Source organism: Trachemys scripta, chromosome 4, assembly GCF_013100865.1.
Source record: "Trachemys scripta elegans isolate TJP31775 chromosome 4, CAS_Tse_1.0, whole genome shotgun sequence".
NCBI lineage: Eukaryota > Metazoa > Chordata > Testudines > Emydidae > Trachemys > Trachemys scripta.
Window position 1 is genome coordinate 86562068 of NC_048301.1, and position 22596 is coordinate 86584663.

The following is a 22596-nucleotide window of genomic DNA, read 5'->3' on the forward strand; positions in this document are numbered from 1 at the left end:
ACCCACTCTCTCTCCCGCCACATACACACAACACACTCCCTGTCACACTCCACACACCCCATTTGAAAAGCACGTTGCAGTCACTTGCATGCTGGGATAGCTACCACAATGCACTGCTCTCTGTGGCTGTTGCAAAAGCTGCTAATGTGGCCACTCCAGTACACAATCAGCTGTCAGTGTGGACAGACTGCAGCGCTTTCCCTACTGCGCTCTCTGAAGGCGGGTTTAACTCACAGCGCTCTACATCTGCTATTGTAGCCATGCCCTTAGATCCCAGCATACGGAGTCACTTCTATAGAGATGGCAGCCTCCTGTCACCTACTAAACATAACTAAAATCTGAATGATCTGTCACTGGTTGAGTCACAGGGTGATATTTTATGTGCAGGAATAAATATGGAGTGGAAAAATCTTAATAAGAAGGGAGGAGTGACGCTTCCACTACTAAAAATCATGGAGGTCAAGATTCTTTGCTTAGATTGAACAGCCAGAAGAGTCACTAATGAGGATAACGGCATTGAGCATCAGGAAAATAGACAAACTGCAAGGATTTTGAGGGGAATCATATTTTAAGTTGGCTTTCTTTCTTGTTATACATTCTTGAAATATAATTCAGATATTGTGGAATGGCTGTGTTTTTTAGCTGCACATCTGATTGAACGGATAGCAGTCAGTGAAGTGCAAGTTTCAACGATAGTTAAAATGCTCTTTTATAGTACATAGTATTGTCCAGTGGCACCAACTGTTCGTTTTTTCTCAGAGGCAAATAGTGCCCATAGAGTAAATGTAGTAGATTCCTCTTCACAGGACATCTCATTCAATGTTTGTCTCCCTTTCCAGTTCAACAGTTGTCCCAAATAGAAGATAAAATTTTAAAATAAATAATACACCAAAAATAAAGAAAAGAAAACGATGCTCACCCTTTTTAAAATTAAATATTTATTTAAGTACTGAATAAAATTAGAGCTCAAAATGTCACACCTATGTAACATGTGGTTAAACACCATTTAACTACTAGATACTGACTGAATGTTTCCCAATTAAGTAGAATTTGTGATAATTACATCATCAATAAGCAGCAGTTCTTGTATTCAATATAATTAGTCTCAAAAAGATTCCTTTGGAGAGATCCCAATAAAATCCCACTGTAGCATGTCCTGAATAAGGCCCTGATCTTACCAACAGGTATACATGTATTTATCTTTGCACACGTGAGTAGTCCCTTTAATAGGAGGGGACAATCTAGCCCTTTCTAGTTACACATGGCTGATTTTTTTTTGAAATTTTTACCACCCCCCCCCCCCCCCGCAAAAAAAAGAAAGAAAAGACCCCAATTCAGTGCAATTTGCCATGTCTCAACCTGTTCGTATTTGTGACGCAAGGTTTTCAGTTACATCTGAGACCTCATTCCAAATGTATGGGAAATTACTTTTTGAGTGACAGAAACCATAAACAGTCAATCACAAATATGTAAATAATATAATTTTCCTGCATATTACTTGGATTACATTCATGTATATTTCATAATATCCAGGCAATACATGCAATCCAAGGTCTTATTACACACCCCAGGAAGATTCATAGATTCATTATGATAATCTAGTTTGACCTGTATAACAAAGTTTGGAAAACTTCCCTAAAATCATTCCCGGAGCAGATCTTTTAGAAAAATATTCAATCTTAATTTTAAAATTGCCAGTGATGGAGAATTCACCATGACCCCTGGTAAACTGTCCCAATGGTTAATTACCCACACTGTTAAAAACTTACATCTTATATCCATCCTGAATTTGTCTAGTTTCAAATTACAGGCATTGGATCATGTTATACCTTTTTCTACTAGGTTGAAGAGCTCATTATCAAATATTTGTTCCCCATGTAGGTACTTATAGGCTGTAATCAAGTGACCCCTTTTCTCTTCTTAAGGTAAACAGACTGAGTTCCTTGAATCTATAACTCAATCCTTTAATCATTCTTGTGGCTCTTCTCTGAACCCTTATGTTGTCAGATGCTACCGGTGTGGTGCTCTGCTTTCTCCTATGTTGATATCACTCAGCTGCGTGCGTGTGTTCCCTCTGTGTGCTGTCCCAGCTCTGCAGATAGCTGACACTGCATACCCAATGAGATCCCCCAATAACCACAGAGTCTAGTAAGATGCAAAGTCACGTCGACTAGGTTTATTGCGACCTGGGACACAATTGCAGTTCCCCGTAGATTACTTAGTCTACCGGGCATACTACTAATAGATGCCTCTTGGCAATGGACCCGGCTCAGTCAGTGGCGGGACTTTCCACTGCCCCCTCAGATGGACAAAGACACCATCCCAGGGATACATTCTTATACACAGGTACAAACAAGTTACACATCATTCCTGACGTATTGAGGTGCAACCCCTCTAGGCAGCAAGGTACAACCCCTCTACATAGTAAGGTGCCGCCTCTCACCTTGTACATTTGGTTCGATCAAAACAACTCTATCCATCATTTTACGCTTTTGCCCCTGTCATTGGGATGAGTCGGCCCTGTTCCATGTTATCTGTGGAATGTTCCAGTATTGGAGTGTTCTGATATCTAGTGTTCAGTATTTTTTAGGTATGTATCTTTTTGCAGCATCAGTCCTTTCCTTGCCAGCTTCTGTGAGCAGGGCCTGCCTCTGGCTCACAGCTTAACTTTGCTTTATGTTAGCAAAGTGTTGACCATTACTTTAGTTCAGGCCTTAGGCCTCATACCAGGCCTCTGATATCAAGGTTTATATCTCAGGGCCTCCTCTTACTACACCTTATAATTGACAATTAGGCATAACTTTCAATTCTTAATCGTCCAGGAAACATTCATGTCCAACGATTAAGACATCTCTGGTCAAATTATGGCTGCACAGAAGTTAGGGACAGGAGGGGAAGAGATCATAAAGGAGCCATTTCATGGACTGCCTGTATGTCCTATGCAGATGTCAGACGTAATTTGTGCGCAACTGTAACAGGATGTTAGATTCCAGGGCTCCGCAAAGGGATATAGCATGCTTCTGATGAGTCATTTTGATGTCAGGGGGCAGTGCATGAAGCCATGCGTAGAGATAGAATTGCTGAGGGGTTTTGTTTGTTTGTTTGTTTTTGTTTTTGTTTTTTTCTGCTGAGCCATGCTAGCAAAAGGATTTTATTAACTCAAACATGAGGTATTAGATCTCTCTTTGAAGCAGCGGCAGCTAGGGATTAGGATGAGGAGATCCTGCAGGAGAAATCTCTGGGCTAGCCTTCCATGAGGAGGAAAGTGAAGGGGCTATATTTGGAGTGTGGCTTGAATGTAGATTGCTTGTTAGAAGCTGGGTGAGCTGCTTTATAGTGATATGCAGTGTTCTGTGTTCCAGAAGGTGATGTATATATGCCCTTTGTTCCACGCCTCCCTTCTGAAAAATTTAGATTTTGCAGGGAACAACATTAACACATCTGAAGACATTATGCCTGGTTCCAAAAGCATAAAATATCTAGCTTCTGAGGATCATATAGTGTATCACCTTTATTACTTGCTGTATGGCTTTGAGAGAGAGAGAGAGAGAGAGAGAGCACTGACCCTTTAGAACTTCAATATGATATACAGCATGCAATAATTGTAGATCTTTGTTAAACAATCAAAGACACTGTGCCATGGAAAAGAAGGCATTGTTTGACACATCACAGATTCAAATAGACACAAAAATCCTCATTCTGATCCAGAGTCACTCTGGAGTTTTATCTATGCAACATAGATCAGACTCTAGCCCAATAGCCATCTCGCTCTTTTTTTCTATATCTATAGATATTTATTTAAATGCTGGCATTTTCTCTAAGGTAATTTGTGAGAAATAGGATGAGTACATTGAGTTCGGTGGGAGTTTGGGTGTGGAAAGGAAATGCAGGATTCCTAAGTGGCTTTAAGTTCCTGCACTTAGAGTAAGTGCTCAAAATGCTCTCATGGGGGATTCAATGCTTTTATTTCATTTCATTTCTCCACTATTAGGGTCTGATTCTTCAAGGTGCTGAATCCTATGAGAAGATCAGTACTATGGACATTAATGAGGGGTTGAGGGCCCTCCGTGCCTATCAGTATCATGCCCTTATAGTGGGCGTAGTTAAAACTTTTCTTTTACCAGTGGGTAAGAGATCACCAATTCTAGCAGTATTCTTCACTATAATAATTATTGGGAAGAGCTGCTCAAACTGGTAATTTATTTATTTCTGGTAAAAAGAATGAAAAGCTTTTAAACTATGCTCATTCTCCATAGCATTTTAGAAAAATGTTTTAAATATAATCCACATTGAAGTGGTTTTGCTCATTCTGGGTACCAATTGTGCTCTTTCCTTAGCCTCTCTTCACTGTCTGGATTATGTTAATTAACAAAACTTTTTCAAAGGATTAGCTCAAAGTAGCAGCAAAATTCTACCATATGAGATGGAGTTTAACAGACAATTCTGAAATTTTTTGGAAAATAATTAATTTGGGCATTGTAAAATTACAGGGGGACAAAGAGGTGAGCTGAGATTTAATATCAGCTGCTGCTGAATGAGCAATCCATTATATTAATAAAAAGAATTTTTATAAGTCCTTGCATTTTTAGTGCAAGGACTTAATGTCAGTTTGTAGCAGCACAATTGATACTACATTGGCCTATTGGTTCAATAGCCTGTGAAGTAAAATAATTTACGTGATAGACTCATTAAAGTAAATCAATCAATCCAAACTATTACTTTAAAAAATATATACCTAAGTAAATGTGTACTGCTTAGATAATAAATGCTGCCTGCAAAATGATTTTTATGATACATATTATCACTCCTTTTCAAGAATGCTATCTATACTCCATAGATTCAGAAGGTTTTACATGATATGAAGTAAAGTTATAGAAGAGCTAGTCATTGGGAATAACCTTTGATCAAGTGATCACAAATTGATTAAGTTTAAATTAAATGGAAAGATAACCAAAATCAGCTTGTTTTAAAAGTACAGATTTGGGGAAATTAAAGAAATTCTTTAAAGTCAGATGGACTGAAGAGCTCAATGGCTTAAATGTGGAGGAGGCTTGAAATTTCTTCAGAGCAACTACACAAAAGCTATCTGAAATTTGCATCCCAAGTAAGGAAGAAAAATGTAGAGAAAAACTGCCAATCCAAATGGATGAATAATCACCTGAAAAATGTAATTAGACATAAGCAAAGAGCCTATAGGGAATGGAAGAAAGGGTCTACCAGCAAAGAAAATTAAATCATGGAAGTTAGAAAATGTAGGAGTAAAATGAGAATTGCTAAAAGCCTATCTGAATTAGCTTTTTCCAAGGAAATTAAGATAGATAAAATATTTTTCAATTATAAATAAAAAAAGAATAAGGAAGGATGAAGTTGGAATGCTATGCAGTGTGGATGGAAAGGAGGTTAAAGATGATCTAGATATGGCCCAAAAACTAATGGATACTTTGCTTCTGTTTCAGTAAGCCCGTTGGTGTCTGCCAGGTTTGTGGAGATGGCAGGTACAGATGGGTGAAGACAGACATGGAACCCAAAATTCAAATAGACACTGCCCAGTGGAGACGTGATCTGCGTTATTGTAGGTGAATTCTGCTTAGGGCAGGACAGCTGACCAGTCATTCTGGTGATCATTTGTAAAGTACTATAGATGTCGTTCTAAAATCTGATTCATTCTCTCAGACTGGCCATCGGTCTGTGGGTGATAGATGGAGGATGTGTAGGTGCAGACTCCACGCAGCAGCAAAGTTTTGTGCCAAAACAACAAGACAAATTGCAGACCTCAGTCAAGTAGTCTGTCTGGGAGCCCATGGAGATGGATAAAGTGTGTCACCAGCAGTCAAAACATCTCTGTAGTGATGGGCAGGTGTGCAAGGGGGGCAAAGTGGGGCATTTTGATTAATTGATTGACCACGGTGAGGATGATGGTGTATCCATCAGACACAGGGAGCTGCTGCACTATAAAATCCAGGGTGATGGCTGCCCAAGGTTTTTCTTTCAGAGTAACAGCCGTGTTAGTCTGTATCCGCAAAAAGAAGAACAGGAGTACTTGTGGCACCTTAGAGACTAACAAATTTATTAGAGCATAAGCTTTCGTGGACTACAGCCCACTTCTTCGGATGCATAAGGTTTTTCTGAGGACTTGGCAGGTATTAGAGCTCCAAGGGGACTTGTGGATGGCCACTTGGTCCAACTGCATACTTCCATTGCTCACATCCTAGGCCATCAGAAGTTGCTAATTAGGTAAAGAATCTTGAAGTGGCTGAAGTTGCTTAGTGGGAAGTCCTGACTGAGTCTCAGGACCTCAAGTTGGGGGTACCCTGGTGGAATGTACAGGTGACTCTTGACAACAGAGGAAATTATCCCATATTTGATGTTGCCTTGCTTCCTACCTCAAGTTCCTTGGAAGAGTGTTCCTACCCTGTTGCTGAGTGGATCAAAGACAGGAAATATTGGGAAATGGTGGCATCCAGGAAATTGCAGGGTTTGAGGATGTGTGGTGGCTCTGTGCTTGAGGGGAGTTGGCTGGTAAGATACTCCCCTTTTCAGGACAAGGCGTCAGCAGCCTTGTTCTGGGCTCCAGGGTGACTGGTGATGGTGACATTAAAACAGGTGAAGAACAGGGCCCCAGCAGAGATGTCTTTGCTTTAGCACCTTAGACTTAGATGTACTGGTCTAGGATATCACGGGATACTTGATAAACTGGAAAGTGGCAGGGGCATTTGTGAGACCAAATGGCATTGCCAAGTATTAATAATGACCTTATCAGGTTTGAAAAAAGCTGTCTTCAATTCATCCCTACTCTGATCCTTACCAGGTTGATAGCTCCACACAGGCTGAGCTTAGTGAATAGATCAGCTGACCACACATGGTCCAATAACTTCAGGATGAGTGTGAGGGGCTACCACTTTCTGATGATTATTTGATTGAAGGCCCAATAATCCATGATAAATCCTGGATTCCATCTTTCCTTCTAATAAAAGGAAGAGAGGCCCTGGTAGGAGATGTTGATGGCCAAATAAGCCCCTTTCCAGATCCTTCTGGAGATAGGAACCCAGGGTGACCAGTTCTGGTTCTGACATTACATAGATATAGTATAGGGCATTTTGGCCTCAGGCTGTAGCTCAATCAGACAGTTATAGTCCTGGTGGGATGGTAAGATGTCTGCATTTCTTCTCAAAGTTGCTGTACTTAGCAAGAAGAGCAGGAGTTGATCGTGGTGATGGTAGCACCTGGCCTATAGCCAGAGTCCAGAGATTTCCTGGCCGTGGCCCAATCTCTGGCCAGGATCCATTGGGCAATGTACATAGGCAGACTTGAAGGCAGAATTCAGAGCAGAAACTGATTTTGCGTTCCTACCGCAGACATGCAGGTCATAGATTGCCAGCCACGAGACACCAATGATTATGGGGAAGTGAGGTGAATGGATTGCATGAAACCTTACAATTCTTCGGTGATTCTGGATAACAACTTACAAGGGCACAGTCTCCTATGTCATTGGGTCCAAAGACACGAGCGAGTCATCTACAGTCTCTGAGATCAGGGATTTGGATTTGACTCCACTGCGATACCCAAGGCGTGTGTGGCATTGGTCTCCATGAAGTTGTTCATTGCCCTGGTGTTCACGAGAACCCGTTCTGGGGGAAACTCATTGAGGCGAACCTGGGTTGTGGAAGCAAACCTGAACTTGGAGGTGTAACAAGGACTCGCCATTCCTTCAGCATGCTTCAGTAAGGGGATGAATGGCTCCCTTTGCCATGTCTGGGCTCAGTCATTTCACAAATTTTGCTGGACTGGGGCCCATGATGGGCAGCCAAAAAGTGCATGACCAGGTTCCCCACAGTGGTTGCAACAGCATTCTCTTTCCTTGGAGTCATATGGATGTGGGCTGCATTGAGTTGAATGGACACTGGGCTGGGGACTGTTACCAAGGAGTATTGGCAGGGATGTGGCACAAACCCCTTCCTTTCTTTGCATCGCTCAAGCAGTTTGTCACTGAGTACAGCAAGGTCAGCAAAGGCATCCAAGTGGGTCAGGGTTCCCACATAAGCTAGTATGTCTTTGACTTCCTTGTATAATCCCCATTGAAACTGGTAGAACTGGGCCACCTTGTTTTACCTGGTGTCAGAGATGTTTCATCTTAGGTGGGTGACATAGGAGGTGACCAACCTCTGCTCCTGTTGGAGTTTTTGTAGGGTTGCTCTGGCTGAGCGAGTGCAGTGGAGGTCACTGAAAATGCCAAAAAAAAAAAAAAAGGCTAAAGGAAGGTAGAATTGTAGAATCATAGAGCCATAGAAGATTAGGGTTGGACGAAACCTCAGGAGGTCATCTAATCCAACAAAGCAGGACTAACTCCAACTAAATCATCCCAGCCAGGGCTTTGTCAAGCTGGGCCGTAAACATCTCTGAAGAGGGAGATTCTACCATCTCCCTAGGTAACCCATTCCAGTGCTTCACCACCTTCCTAGTGAAATAGTTTCTCTTAATATCCAACCTAAACCTCCCCCACTGCAACTTGAGACCATTGCTCTTTGTTCTGCCATCTGCCACCACTGAGAGCAGCCTATCTCCATCCTCTTTGGAACCCCCCTTCAAATAGTTGAAGGCTGCTATCAAATCCTCCCTCACTCTTCTCTTTTGCAGACTAAATAAGCCCGGTTCCTTCAGCCTTTCCTCATAAGTCACGTGCCCCCACCCCCTAATCATTTTCATTGCCCTCCACTGGACTCTTTCCAATTTGTCCACATACTTTCTGTAGTGGGGGGCCCAAAACTGGACGCAATACTCGATCTGCTGGCAATGCTCCTACTAATGCAGCCCAAAGTGCCATTAGCCTTCTTGGCAACATATCCAGCTTCTCGTCCACTATAATCCCCAGGTCTTTTTCTGCAGAACTGCCACTTAGCCAGTCGGTCCCCAGCCTGTAGCAGTGCATGGGATTCTTCCATCCTAAATGCAGGACTATGCACTTGTCCTTGTTGAACCTCATCAGATTTCTTTTAGCCCAATCCTCCAATTTATCTAGGTCTCTCTGGACCCTATCCCTACCCCCCAGTGTATCTACCTCTCCCCCCAGCTTAGTGTCATCTGTAAACGTGCTGAGGGTTCAATCCATCCTATCATCCAGATCATTAATGAAGATATTGAACAAAACCGGCCCCAGAACAGACACCTGGGTCACTCCACTTGATACTGGCTGCCAGCTAGGTGTCTCAGTTCATCAGCACAGGGCTTCCTTGTTCTAGCAGGGATGTGGCCCAGTCTAACAGCTCTTCTGTTAGGAGGCTAATTACAAATTCTGCCTTAGCCTGATCAATGGGATAGGACATGGAGCAGAGGAGGAACTGCAAATAACATTGATTAAGAATCCCCCTGAATTGTTGGTCTCTGCTGAAGTGTTCATGGAGGTGAACTGTCAGTCCCATATTTGGGGAGGCGGGGGTCTGGCATGGCACAACACTTGTCCAGAGTACAATATTCTCACCTTGGAGCCAGGTGGTCTGCTCCGTCAGAGACTGGTTCTTGGCGGCATACTGTGCCAGTTGAGTCCACTGTGCAGTGTTTTTGTCATGTATCTGAGTAATCTGCATCGACAGGGTCTGGTTCTTAATGTTGGGAGTACCTCCTGGTGATGATCATCCCATTCAGGCATTTCTGGTGCCCTTTGAGATATGCCAGGTAGGGGATGACCTTATGCCTCCATGTTCCCACAGGACTGGCCATCAGCTTGGATTAGGAGTGGTCCAGGTAAGTTGTCAGGGTCCTGGGGTGGGACTCAAGTGACTTGAGGTCAGACTCACAGGCTAGTTCAGTACTAGAGGTCAGAACCTGTGCCAGGGTTCTGGGTCCAGAATGAGGGTCAGAATCCAAGTCAGAGCCAAAGTTGATGTTGGGACTTTGGAGGCAGAGAAGCAATATTAGTTATGGTAGCTTGCTGGGGATCCATGTTGATACCTGGACACTTCCTTCTACACCCTGTGGACTTATACAGTGTCAAGGGACCAACTGGAGCCCTCCAGTGGCTGCCAATCAGGTATTTTGGACAGGACTTCCCATAGTGTACGTGTGCTGCAGTTTGTAGGTCGCAGGGAGTGGCTGGTTTACTGCTGCGGCCAAGTGGCAGTCTGGAGGTGTCTGTTGCCTGGTCAATCTGCTGACCTGATTTTGTGTCCTGCCCATCCTTACAACATGAGATTTTTAGTCCAGTAGCAAGGATTGTTAAAAAAAATTATCTGAGGGTAGTACAATCTGACTGGAAAATAGCTAACGTCATATCTATAATTAGGAAAGGGAACAAAAGTGATCTAGGCAATTTCAGACATGTAAGTCCGACCTCAGTAGTATGCAAGGCTTTAGAATAAATTGGGAAGGAAAGAATAATTAAATGCATAGAGGTAAATGATAAAGGGGTGTAATGCAACATAGGATTACCAACGGTAGACCATGCCATATTAACCTGATTTCCTACTTTGGAAAAATAACTGATTTTTTTAGATAAGAGAAATCTAGTGCACTTGGACTTCAGGAAAGCATTTGGCACAATGCCACATGGAGAAGTATTAGTTATATTAGGGAAGATGGGGATCAGTACACAAACTGTAAGGCAGATGAGGAACTCTCTAAGGTAGAGAAGGCATTTGATTGTGCTGAAAAGTGAATTATCACACTAGAGAGTATTGCTAGTGGAGTTCATCAACGATCTGTCTTGGGACTAACCTTATTGATTATTTCTATTAATGATCTTGGCACAAAGAGTAGGAGTGCACTAATGAAATTTGCTGATGATACAAAGTTGGGAGGCATTGTCAATACAGAGGAGGATTGGAACATCACACAGGAAGATCAGGATGACTTGAAGACTGGAGTAACAGAAATAGGATGAAGTTCAATAGTACAAAGTGAAGGTCAGACACTCTGGGTCTAATAATAAGAATTTCTGCTAAAAGTTGAGGGCCTGTCAGTTGGAAGCGGGAGAGAGAGAGAAACCTGGGCTTGTGGGTCAATCACAGGATGACTATGAGCCACCAACATGATGTGGCTGTGAAAAAGGCAAATGTGATCCTAGGATGCATCAGGTATGGCATTTCTAAGAGAGATAGATAAGTATTAATGCCATTGTACAAGGCTCTGGTGAGACCTCATTTGGAATACTGTATATAATTCTGGTCACCCATATTCAAGAAAGATGAATTTAAACAGGTGCAGAGAAGAGGTATAGGATGATCAGGAGAATGGAGGGCCTCTCTTAAGAGAAGCAACAGAGAGTCTTGTGGCATCTTTAAGACTAACAGATGTATTGGAGCATAAGCTTTTGTGGGTGAATACGCATGCATCTAACGAAGTGGGTATTCACTCACGAAAGCTTATGCTCCAATACATCTGTTAGTCTTAAAGGTGCCACAGGACTCTCTGTTGCTTTTTACAGATCCATACTAACACGGCTACCCCTCTGTCTCTTAAGAGAGGAGACTGGAAGAGATTGGCTTGTTTAGTCTAGCATAAAGAAGGCTTACTGGGGATATGATTGCTTTCTATTAATGCACTAGGGATGTGTGATGGGATATTCAAACTCCCACTGGGCCTGAAGTTGTTAAAGGGCAATACTGAGCCAAGGTAACCCTGCCCCTCCAGATCTGCCACACGTGCTGCCCGGAGGAGCTCAGAAGCCTAGGCAAAGGATGGTGGACAGGCAGCATGAGAATGGAATCCTCCTGGAAGCCGGACAGAAGACTGGTCCTGATAAAGGACCACAGAGCGGATAAGAGAGAGCTGGGCAAACTTACAAGTGAAATTGTATGACAGAGTTGCGTGTGATGGTAGGTGGTGGAGGTCAACAACCGGGGCTCATTTCCAGTTTCTGTCTTCTGTCTCTAAAAGCTCATGCTTTGGGGGTTTCAGACAACCACTTGCAGGGGTCAGGAAGGGATTTCTCCTCATCCCCCTCCAGTGTATTCTGGGTTGTTTTGTTTTTATCTCCTTCTCTGATGGCCTGGCTTGAGATGAGACTGGATGGGGAAGGCCAGGGCTCTGAGGTGACACTGAGCATTCTTTCTCTCACATGCTTGGCTGGTTGGTTCTTGCTCACATGCTCAGGTTCTTACTGGTTTCCATATGTGGGGCCGGGAAGGAATATTTTCTCAGATAAGATTGGCAGTGATCTTGGGGTTTTCTTTCCTCCTTCTGCAGCACATGGGTGCAGGTCACTTGCCAGGATTAGCTGGGTATATCTCACTCAATCATTTTCTTGCCAGTGCAGGAAACTCCAGCACTAGTAAATCTCAGTCCTTCCTAGTCTCTACTTATGACACACAATAGTTTAGTCTCCTGTGGGCTATAATACTTTTGGTCTGATTTAAGTTGCAGAGTTTAGTGGGTGGGTGCTGGGTAGTGTTGGTGGCCTGTGATATACAGGAGGTTAGATTGGTGGTCCCTTCTGGCCTTACATGCTATGACTTTAAAGTCATTATAATCTATTGGGTTCATTACCTCCCAGGTCAGGATTGTGAATGGCTGGCATCAGTGAGGACAGTCACAAAAAGTAGATTTTTGACCAAATGGTCACAACTTTATTGTAGCAATAAACACCTGAAGGCTTCCTCACTTGGCATCAATGAAGAGAGGGGAAGCAAAAACCACCTAAACTCATCACCATGTTTATATGAACAACAAGAATATCTAGAGTTAATGCTAACAGAGGAGTGGAAGCAAATCTTCCGATACCCAAATCTTGAGCGGTTTAACTGTCCAAAGTCTAACCAGTCTAGAGAGAGGGGCTCATCAATCCTGTCCCATTGTGCCTACATAATAAACCGTAAGAGTTTAGATATGAACAAGTGCCTTTTCTTCACATCAGCAGGAGAATGGAGTGCCATGACTCTAACTGTCATGACTTTTGTTAGTTTGTCAGACATTTAAAACTATATAATATAACGCTTTGCTTTTAATTCTGTGCATGACATTCAGTTAATTTTCCATTGTTCAACCACCTACAGCATAGCCAAAGTTTACCAAATAATAAAATAGGAAAATGTCACACACAAGATCTTTAGCAGGGTGGGAAGTAGGTAAGTCAGACATCTGGACTGTGGTATCTCTGGGAAAAATTAGCAATATGTTTTAGCAATTGGTTGTTTGTTTAAACATTTACAAAGGCCTAAAATGTGGTGTCCTTTGACTGATGAGTTAGAACCTTGCAGATCTATTCATATGCAAAAAATGCACAATGCCTCATTACAGTTTCAGATGGAAAAGACAGCCATTTGGTCCCATGTCCTTTCCTCCCTTCTCCTTCATTAACATTGAAAATATCTACAAAGCTATTTATATTTGCAAATAAAATAATAAAACAAAACCAAAATACCACATCTCTTTAGTTACATGGTAGGTGCTATTATATTATAGGTGTCACAGGCATAGGAAGCTAGAGACTCTTAACTCTTTAAAAGTTAAATTCCCTACTAGAATTTTCTTTCTCTGGAGGGAAAATTCTATTGAATTATACTGAGTTCCTGGGGGGTCGGGGGAGGGAATCACTCCCTGCTGTTAATTAAGGAAACTCAGGTAGACTGCTGTAAATGTAACCCAGTGGAATGACTCTGCACACACTTAACATTTCTCTAAATTACCAAGGTCTCTTTCTCAAGAAAACTCCTCCTGTATGGGGTTAGCCTGGGCCCCTGGATTTGGACTCTACACTGTTTCAAAAACAGCCATTCCTATACCCCTTCCTTTGAGTGCCAAACACAAGAGGAGGGAGAACCAGAGTTGGAGTTAACTCCATGTTTACCAGGGAGTATGCCCTGTAGCTTGTCACAGTATGTAAGTATGGCTGTTTGTGCATGTGTATCTGTAGTCTAATTTCCAGTTTAGTAGAGAAAGTCTGAATGGTTAGGAATACAAGACTAGCCAAGCAACAAAAACTATACTAACACTTTAATTTTTACAAAAGGTACTCTACGTTGGAGTTTCTAAATTCTGCAGAACACATGGAGACTTTTCCTACTGCCACTGATGTTAATGACTAAACTTCCATTGACATAAACAGGGCAGGATTGGTCCCAGTTCCCACATAAAAAGCCACATTTTCTCAGTAAAAATATTCCTTGGGGCTTGGTCATCTGGCAAGTAATTTTGACTTTAATCTGCAAAGTTAAACCCTTTCCTCTCTCACTGGCATAGCACACAAAATTACTGGGGAAATGATTGTATTGTAAATTACATCAACTACTTTTTTTTTTTATTCCCACAGGCACAACAGCTAACAGATCTGGAGCAAAAGCTAGCAATTGCAAAAGATAAGCTGGAAAAAGCCGCCCTTGACAAAGTAAGAATTTATCTGGGTGCTATAAACGTGTTTAGCTCTATTAGCTATGGACACTTCAGTGTAACTTGACAAAGAAATACAAAATAAGGCATCAGTTCTGCAAGGACTTAAACATGCATTTAATGTACTAGGAATACTCCCACTGAAGTCAATGGAACTAATCAGTGCATAACATTTAAACTCAAATGTAGAGTTTTCAAGATTGGGATCAATAAGATTAGAAGTAAACTGTCTGAGAAACTCATATCAAGCTGAATTCTAAGATTACATTGCAACAAAGAGATGTTGATACTTGATCAACTTTTGGGCTAGATTTTAGCATTTAGCCACAGTCCCTAGTCTGATGTAGTTCAGATGTATATAACCCCATGGGAATGATTGAGTCACAGTCCATCTCTCACCTCCTGGCAGTGTAGAGGAAATGTGCAATCTCAAGGGATAGCTTAGCTTGTACGGCATTCTTCCCTCAGGGCACCCAGCTAGCTCTGCAGGCCAGTTATTGGTTGCGGAGTATTGCACAATGGATTTGCCTCCCCCAGCTGCTTTTGGGGTGTGTGGAGGAACAGTCGTTGATCTCCCACAAGTGTGGAACTGTGATTATCCCTGGACTTTCAGTGAGGTGGGATTGAAGGGTCGCTGAACCCTTCCCAAACTCCATTTGCATGCTCACAAAGGTCAGGTACAGTCTTACACTTTGTGAGTAATAGACCTAGTTAGAACTAGTCAAATTTTTGCAACTGAATGTTTTTCCATTGAAAAATGCTGAGTCAACAAAATTGAGATGTTCTATTGGACATTAGAATACAGTTAGAATTCTAATTGAGCAAACCAAGCACCAATTAGCTAAATTGTTAGAATAAAAATTACAAATGACTGGATGCTCACTAAGCAAATCAAGAACCAATTACCTATATATAATATAGTATATAATGTATAAAAGTTGAGTTGATCAAGGCGAAACAAAATGTTGTTACCTTATTCAAATGAAACAATTTTCACCTTATTGTAAGAAAACATTTCAGTAACATCAAAATAAAATGTCATTTACTTTTTTTTTTCCAAAATAAAATTTTGATTTATTGTTCCAATTCAGAACAAAAATAAATTTCAGAATTTCCTGTGGAACAGGAATTTGGGGGTTTGATCAGCTCTAATTTTCACCAGTTGCTCTTCTTGTTTTGATATGGTAACTAATGTGATGACCACGCTGCATTCTCTCTAAAAACATTAAGCTAAGCTCTTATACTTCAGGGGAGAGGGGGAGCAGGGTTGGGAGGTAGAAGATGGAGAGCAATGGAGTCTAAGAAATAGAAAAAATAGATCCTACTACTATACAATACTAAGCATAATTCTAAAGTATTTTTATTAAATGTGCTTTATTTGAAAATCTTTGGGTTTCTATGATTTGAACTTGTTATTCTCCTTCCACTGAGCTAGAAGACTTTTGTCTTCATCAAATTAATGCCTTAATGTACTGACCTCATAATGTCAGCACACACAGTGTCTGGAGTATAGGAAAGATGATAGAAGAATGTACAGTTTGGGAAATATAACTACTTTTGGAAATGGATTGCATTGTATAGCTGTTATATAGCATATTTTGAACACAGTCAGATATGTCAGCCAACACCTGAAATTGGATCCAGATTCTTGGCTCCAATTATATTCCCTTGTGCCACTCTGATGGTATAAAGGAAGCTTAAAACTCACCTAGTTGGCCAAAGGGTGATTCCCTGCCTATGCTTTATGTAACTGCCCCTCAGAAACCCAGTGTAGGAGATATATTTTGTAGAAGGGGGAAAGCTGGAGTGTGTTTAGAGCCATCACAGTCAACTATAAAAGGAGTCCTGAGGCTTTTCAGATTTATGAGTTGGCCTCCAGCAGCCCTGGGGATCAGGTGAGTACAAAAATCATATAAAACAATTCTCTTTCTTTCCTCTCGCCCACCCCGTGTCAGGCCTTGCACTGTGAAAAGCTCAACCAGACTCAAAGATCAAGCCTTTACTCTTTAATGAGCCCTTAAACTCAGGCAAAATGCTTTCCTATTGGATGATTTTTATTTACTTACTCTGGCAAGCCTACACAATCACTGCACTGAGTTACAGATGTTTTCCCCACAGCAAGGAAACAGGAAAAATATTCTGTTTTGTCCTTTTTTTAAATTTTAAGCTTCTGTCCATCTCTTGTTTCTGTGATTATCCTTTTCTGATATGAATAGGGCTTTTGCAATAATGCTTCATCACGCCCTTGGGAGTTTTCATACTGGTGGTTTTTTTTCTTGACTAAAACCCAAGTTGTGCTCTCCTGGGTACCAAACAGGTCCATTTATGTGATTTATCTCTAGGTTCTAATTTGGTGGAAGCAAGATGGGACTGATCAGTTCTATTCTTCTCTAATAGATAACACATCATAGTTATCAGGATATAAAAAAATGGGGGGAAAAATCTCAGAATGTTTGGTATTGGTTACTTGGCTTAGCAGTGCTAAAGGCATGCCGAATTGCACTAGATATAAGCAGCTAAATTACTTCAGATACACCTGTAATGCAATGTGGCCCTTTCTCTCTATTTTACATGTTACTGTATGTTTGGAACTATCTATCTATGGCAAGGTCTACACTACGGGGGTGGGGGGGTCGACCTAAGATACGCAACTTCAGCTACGCGAATATCTTAGGTCGACTTACCTGGCTGCGAGGATGGCGGCAGTTCTGGAGTCGATGGCAGAGCGATCGGGGATCGATTTTATCACGTCTACACTAGATAAATCCAATAAATCTATCCCCGATAGATCGATCGCTACCTGCCAATCCGGCGGGTAGTGAAGATGTGCCCTAAGGTACTTATCTGGCCCCATTATCATAGTATCTGAGCACCTCATAATCTTTAGTGTATTTATCCTCACAACACTCCTGTGAGGAAGGAAAATTCTATTAATCACATTTTACATGGAGGGAACTGAGGCACTGAGAGGCTAAGTGACTTGCCTGAGTTCACACAAGGAAGCCTTTGGGAGAGCAGGGAACTGAACCTAGAACTCCCAAGTCCCAGGCTAGAGCCCTAACCGTTGAGAAATTCTTCCTCTCTATGCTTACAGCACATCAGTTGGACAGTCTCATTAGTCCATAAGAGAGTGGTCTGCATCCCTTTCTATAAGACTGTTATACAACTCCTTTGCAGTGTCGTGCCACTCATCCAAGATACTCAGTATTTCTATCCAAATGAGATATTTAACTTTCTTTATTAAAAAGATCACTCAGGATCCAAGAACTGTGAATGGTAAAATGAGCTACTGTTCTCACAATATGTAGGAGGCACTTCCTATAATTATACCATAACTCCCAGTATAATTATAGGAAGTGCCTCCAAAATATTTTGAGAACAACAACCCATTTTACTATTCACAATTCCTGTTCTTCTTTTTGTGGATCCTGAGTGTTTTTTGTTTTGATCGGGACCATGGTAATTTTAAAATTTCCCAATCCAAACAAAACTATGGATATATTATTAACTATGTGAAAGCATAATTGCATATGAGAGAGAGAATCTTTCTGTCACAATAAATACACTTGTGCAGAAATACTGAGGATCCTGAATGAGTGACACAATACTAGATACCCACATGTATGTGTATGTTTGTATGAAACACACAAATGAACATCTGTTTCTCTCCAGCAAACCTAAAAACAAAGGCTGTTACAGCCCTGACGTTTGGTAGATTACTCAATAGTTCCTTTTAATATAAGTGGTCTTTACCAGGATGTCATATTGAAGTACAATTTTAAAGTTGTATGAGAATGGAAGGGAGTTTACTGTGACTTTCCCAGTCTGTGTGATGTACAGTGTACGTTCTGTAATCCACGGGGCAATTATGTAAAGGGTGAGTTAAATTGCTTTAATTTCCTGTTTTAATAAGAAAGATTCCTACATCTGTTGCCAAGTGTTTGGTTCAGAGCAGAAAGAAAACAGGCTATAGTGAACAGTGTAGCTTATCTTTAAGAACTGATGACTTCTCATTTTCCCCAGGAGTCACAGCTGAAAGCTCTGAAGGAGACTGTACAACTCTGCCTGTCTTCCGTTCTGCACAATCAACCGCCTGCTACGAATATAATCCCTTCAAAACCAACTGAGAAGCTGACATCCCAGGTTACAAATGACTCAAAAGTTCCATTTCAAGTGACAAACACCAAGGTACAATTTCCCCCCTATTTATTTTTTTTAAAACAGCTTTGAGAGTTTGTCCTGTAAGACCATCAAAGTGGAACTAAGGAGGATTTTAAATTCATTGAAAGATCAGGATGAATTTGAAGATAATTCTAAGCCTATTTCTGATGTCACTAATGTTACTTTTAAAAGTTGGAAAACAGCTACTTTTCTTGCTGGTGAACAAAATTCTGTCTCTGCTGTTAAATGGAACCTGTTTTCTAGGAAGGTGGGCTTGTGAATACAGTAATTGATTACATTAATTCATATTGGTTTTATAATGAATTGCCAGGCACTGAAAATTGTGTTTGATGTTCTACAGGCCTAAATGGCAAGGAAATTTCTGCCCACCATGTCTTCCAATATAGATGATAGACTTAGAAACACAAGATGCAGTGGGAGGCCCAAAGGAAGGAAATCTCTCTTTATTTGTTTTTCTCAGTTTGCTGATTGATTACATTTGGGGGCCATGCACAAGAGGTGGCTCTTTAGAGTGATCCCACTGAAAGCACACTGGGCTTGGGAGAATGTGCGAAGCATATAGGTGCTGCATGGAAGAAGGCATAAATTGAAGAAAAAATGAGACAATTAGATCTAGTGGGCTTGAGCTTGGATTTAGAGCTGGAAAAACATGGGTTCAAACCCTGTCTTTGATATTGATTCTACTCCAGTGCCTGTGTTTTCTGCAGGGTCCAATCTGGTATGGGTACTCCCAAGCAACCTATGAGCACACAGATCAGGTCAGCAGGAAAGATAAGTGGGAAATATCTAATTTGAGGTTCTTGTCAGGATATGGGTCTCAATTAGGCGCTTGGCTCCAGGATTTAGGCAGCTGCTTACATGTCCAACAGTAGAAATGCAGGCACCTAGCAGACTTTGTTGGTGGAAACTTAGGTGCCTAGGGAATTTAGGTATCTACAGAGTTAGGCAGCAGCTGTGTGTGTGTATGGGGAGGTGAATATCAAAATTTTAGACTTAGCAGTTCGGCATCCAAATCCCTTTGTGGATCTAGCCCCTAATCTTTGCAGAGTGTAAGGATTTTACTATGATCAATAATAACAGTGAACAACAATTATCTTAATTTATATTTATAGTCATATTTTGCCCTTGTATCCAATTGTGTAAATCTAGGAAAAACTATTGGTTTCAATAGAGTTATTTGAGATTTACAAAGAAATAACTGAGATTACATATAGTGTGCCCCTTTCATTCCAAAGGATCACAAAATACTTTCCTAAACTGCATATAGGAATCACTTCACCCACTGTAAAATGTAGCTATCTGTAAGGTGGGACACGGCAGCTGTATACGTGCATAATCAGGTCAGAATTTTAAACCAGGAATTAGTGAATCTTTGTGTCCAATTAAAACTGTAGAGTAATTTCAGTAGGTGGAATATAATTATCCAATTAGGAATTTGATGACGACATGGAATCTCACATAGCTATTCATGCAAAAAGTGCTATGGAATCCTTAACGAGCATGCGTGGTCAGAACTTTCTCATGCAAAAGAACATCATCTCCAGGAACAAACATTGTGCCTTTTAATAACACCATAGGGGATTACTGTTTCAGTGCTAATTTAGAAGAAAGAAAACCCCGTACTCTGCTTCCTGCAATATCCTGGGATTTTCTTGGAGGTCATACAGACCAAGCCGCACCGTGCTTAATTTGTGAGATCTTAGGAGAACCCCTTCCTGAAATCCTATGTCTGCAAGATTCTTTATGTTTTTACTGTACCAGTAGAAGTTTTATATATCTGCTTTGCTTCACCAATTGCTATTCTGCCATCATGCAAGAGCAATAAGACTTAATAATAAGGGTCAAAAGGCCACTGTGCATCTGGCTAATTTAGGTGTAGTGTCATAGACTTCAGACTGATGCTGTTCAGCTCTCATTGGCTTTACAGACGTGACTGCAGTACAGATTTTGAGGGAGTGGAAATAAAAGCAGTATAAAATGGAGTGAAGTTTTTTTAAGTTCTGGAAAAAAAAAACACGTATATCTGATTTTTCTCTGTATTCCTGTAAAATATTGTATTTGTTGCCTATTACTATATATAAAACGTTGTCAGTATTTCCATGGTAATACTGTCAACAAACCTGAACAGATAGGCTTCTGTACATCCATCCACAGGTGTATGTTTGACCAAGAAAAGCAATATTGCCTCTTCCTTAGTCATTGTTCACATTTCTCTGTGCTTGGCACATGCTGTGAAAATGTCTGGGAAAATAATGGGTCTCAGTCCTGCTGTTCCACCCATTGACAAGCCATTATTATAAATCTGTGCATTATCTGTGATTATAAAATCACTGAAATCTGCTACTGTGAAATAGGTTGTCAAAGAATCATAGCCTGGGCCAGAATTATACTCTCTGTACCTGAATTATATTATGGAAAACTTTTCATAATGTCATCCATTGTTATGTATGTAGTCCTTGACTTTGTCTTCCTATTACAAGCTAACTAGCCCAAGCTATACATGTGTGCGTTTTTCCTTTCCTTCATGCTCTCGCACACATTTTCACACTGTAGGCTATTTAATTGTGTGTGTGGTGTGTGTGTGTGTGTGTGTGTACATTTTTTTAATATAAAGATAGGGACCCTCAGTGGAAAAATGTTCATGAATCCTGTCACTTTTGATAAGTGTCAGCTTAACCTTCAGGGAAAAATGTGACTCTTTGCCCGGTAAATACCTTAACTTCAAAGGATTACTCATCCAGCTTGAAAAATTGCTTTTTAAAAATGTCAAATTTACATACCACTTACAAATTAAAATTTATATTGTGTGATCTGTACCACTCAGGGACCATAGTCACTGGAATTGGTGTTAGTTCCTGTTAGAGAGCATGAATGAGTAGATTGTACACTTGTATCAATGGCTGACCATTATGTCTTACGGGGAGGGATAGCTCAGTGGTTTGAGCATTGGCCTGCTAAAGCCAGGGTTGTGAGTTCCCTCCCTGAGGGGGCCACTTAGGGATCTGGAGCAAAAACAGTACTTGGTCCTGCTAATGAAAGCAGGAGGCTGGACTTGATGACCTTTCAAGGTCCCTTCCAGTTCTAGGAGGTAGGATATCTCCATTATTTTATTTTATTTTATTTTATTTATAATTATAGGGTGGTTTTGGCACCTCACCTCCTAGTATTTTGAGAATCAAGTTATCACAGGCAAAAAGCGAGGGAAGGAGGAGGATGTAGCAAGAAGATTGCTTATCTTGCCACTAGCTAACAGGAAGAATTGGATATCTTAATTGTTATCCACAGTTTTGGTCTGTGTGGAGGTTGTTGATATAAGAACATTTATCTTAATAAAAATTAAAAGCTGTGGAGTTGGATAGCTCAGAAGCTTGGAGTATTGGTCAGTAAAGAAATTCTCACATTTAGGTCATGGAAATGATTTAAATCCAGTGATTGAAAACATTACAATGTGAACTCCATTTGGTGTCATGTGTTAAATGAGTTGGTGATCTTGAATCCAGTTTTTAATGGACAAGACAGAGTTCATATACCAGAAATTACCCTACCCTACCAGTAATTCACATCCTTATTGTCACTCTGAGAGGATAAAAATTAAATAGTCATGTGTGGACTTTTCTTCCCACTTACTGAATTGGACACTCAAAATCAGAGTGGGAGATAAGTAGGCAGCACGGTGTGTAGAAGCTTGCACTGCCATTTCTGCCTCTTACTTCTTCCTGGGATAACAAGAGGGCAGGAATATCGATCCAGCATTTCTATTGCCAGGGCCGCTATTGCCATATTTCCTCCAGCTCTAAAATTCATTTACTTAAAACCCAGCACCAAAAAAGTAACAGATAAAATTGGGAGAACAAGAAGAAACACAGGTTGATTGCATTTATTTTTTTCATAAAGGACAACTGGAAGAAAACACATTGTCTTTCCTAAATCAATATATTTTACTAATCAAAGAGGCTTCTACTGTAAATAACACTTCCAGTACTAATGTATGTAACTGGTCAGGGCATGTACCACTATAAATAAACAACCTAAGGAACAGTCCGTGGGTGCAAGACAGCCTCATCTAGAGATCCTGTCACTAAGCTTGAGCTGTGAGAG

The 22596-nt window shown here is 40.9% G+C and overlaps 1 protein-coding gene across 2 annotated transcripts in view; it reads left to right on the forward strand.

The window, feature by feature from the left end:
* LUZP2 (leucine zipper protein 2) overlaps positions 1-22596 on the forward strand; it is a 355370-nt gene that overhangs the window by 265033 nt on the left and 67741 nt on the right. For both annotated transcript variants that reach the window (XM_034769830.1, XM_034769831.1), the window contains 2 exons: positions 14240-14314; positions 18340-18504. In XM_034769830.1, the coding sequence (XP_034625721.1) occupies positions 14240-14314; positions 18340-18504 (240 nt within the window). The remainder of the gene's footprint in view (positions 1-14239; positions 14315-18339; positions 18505-22596) is intronic.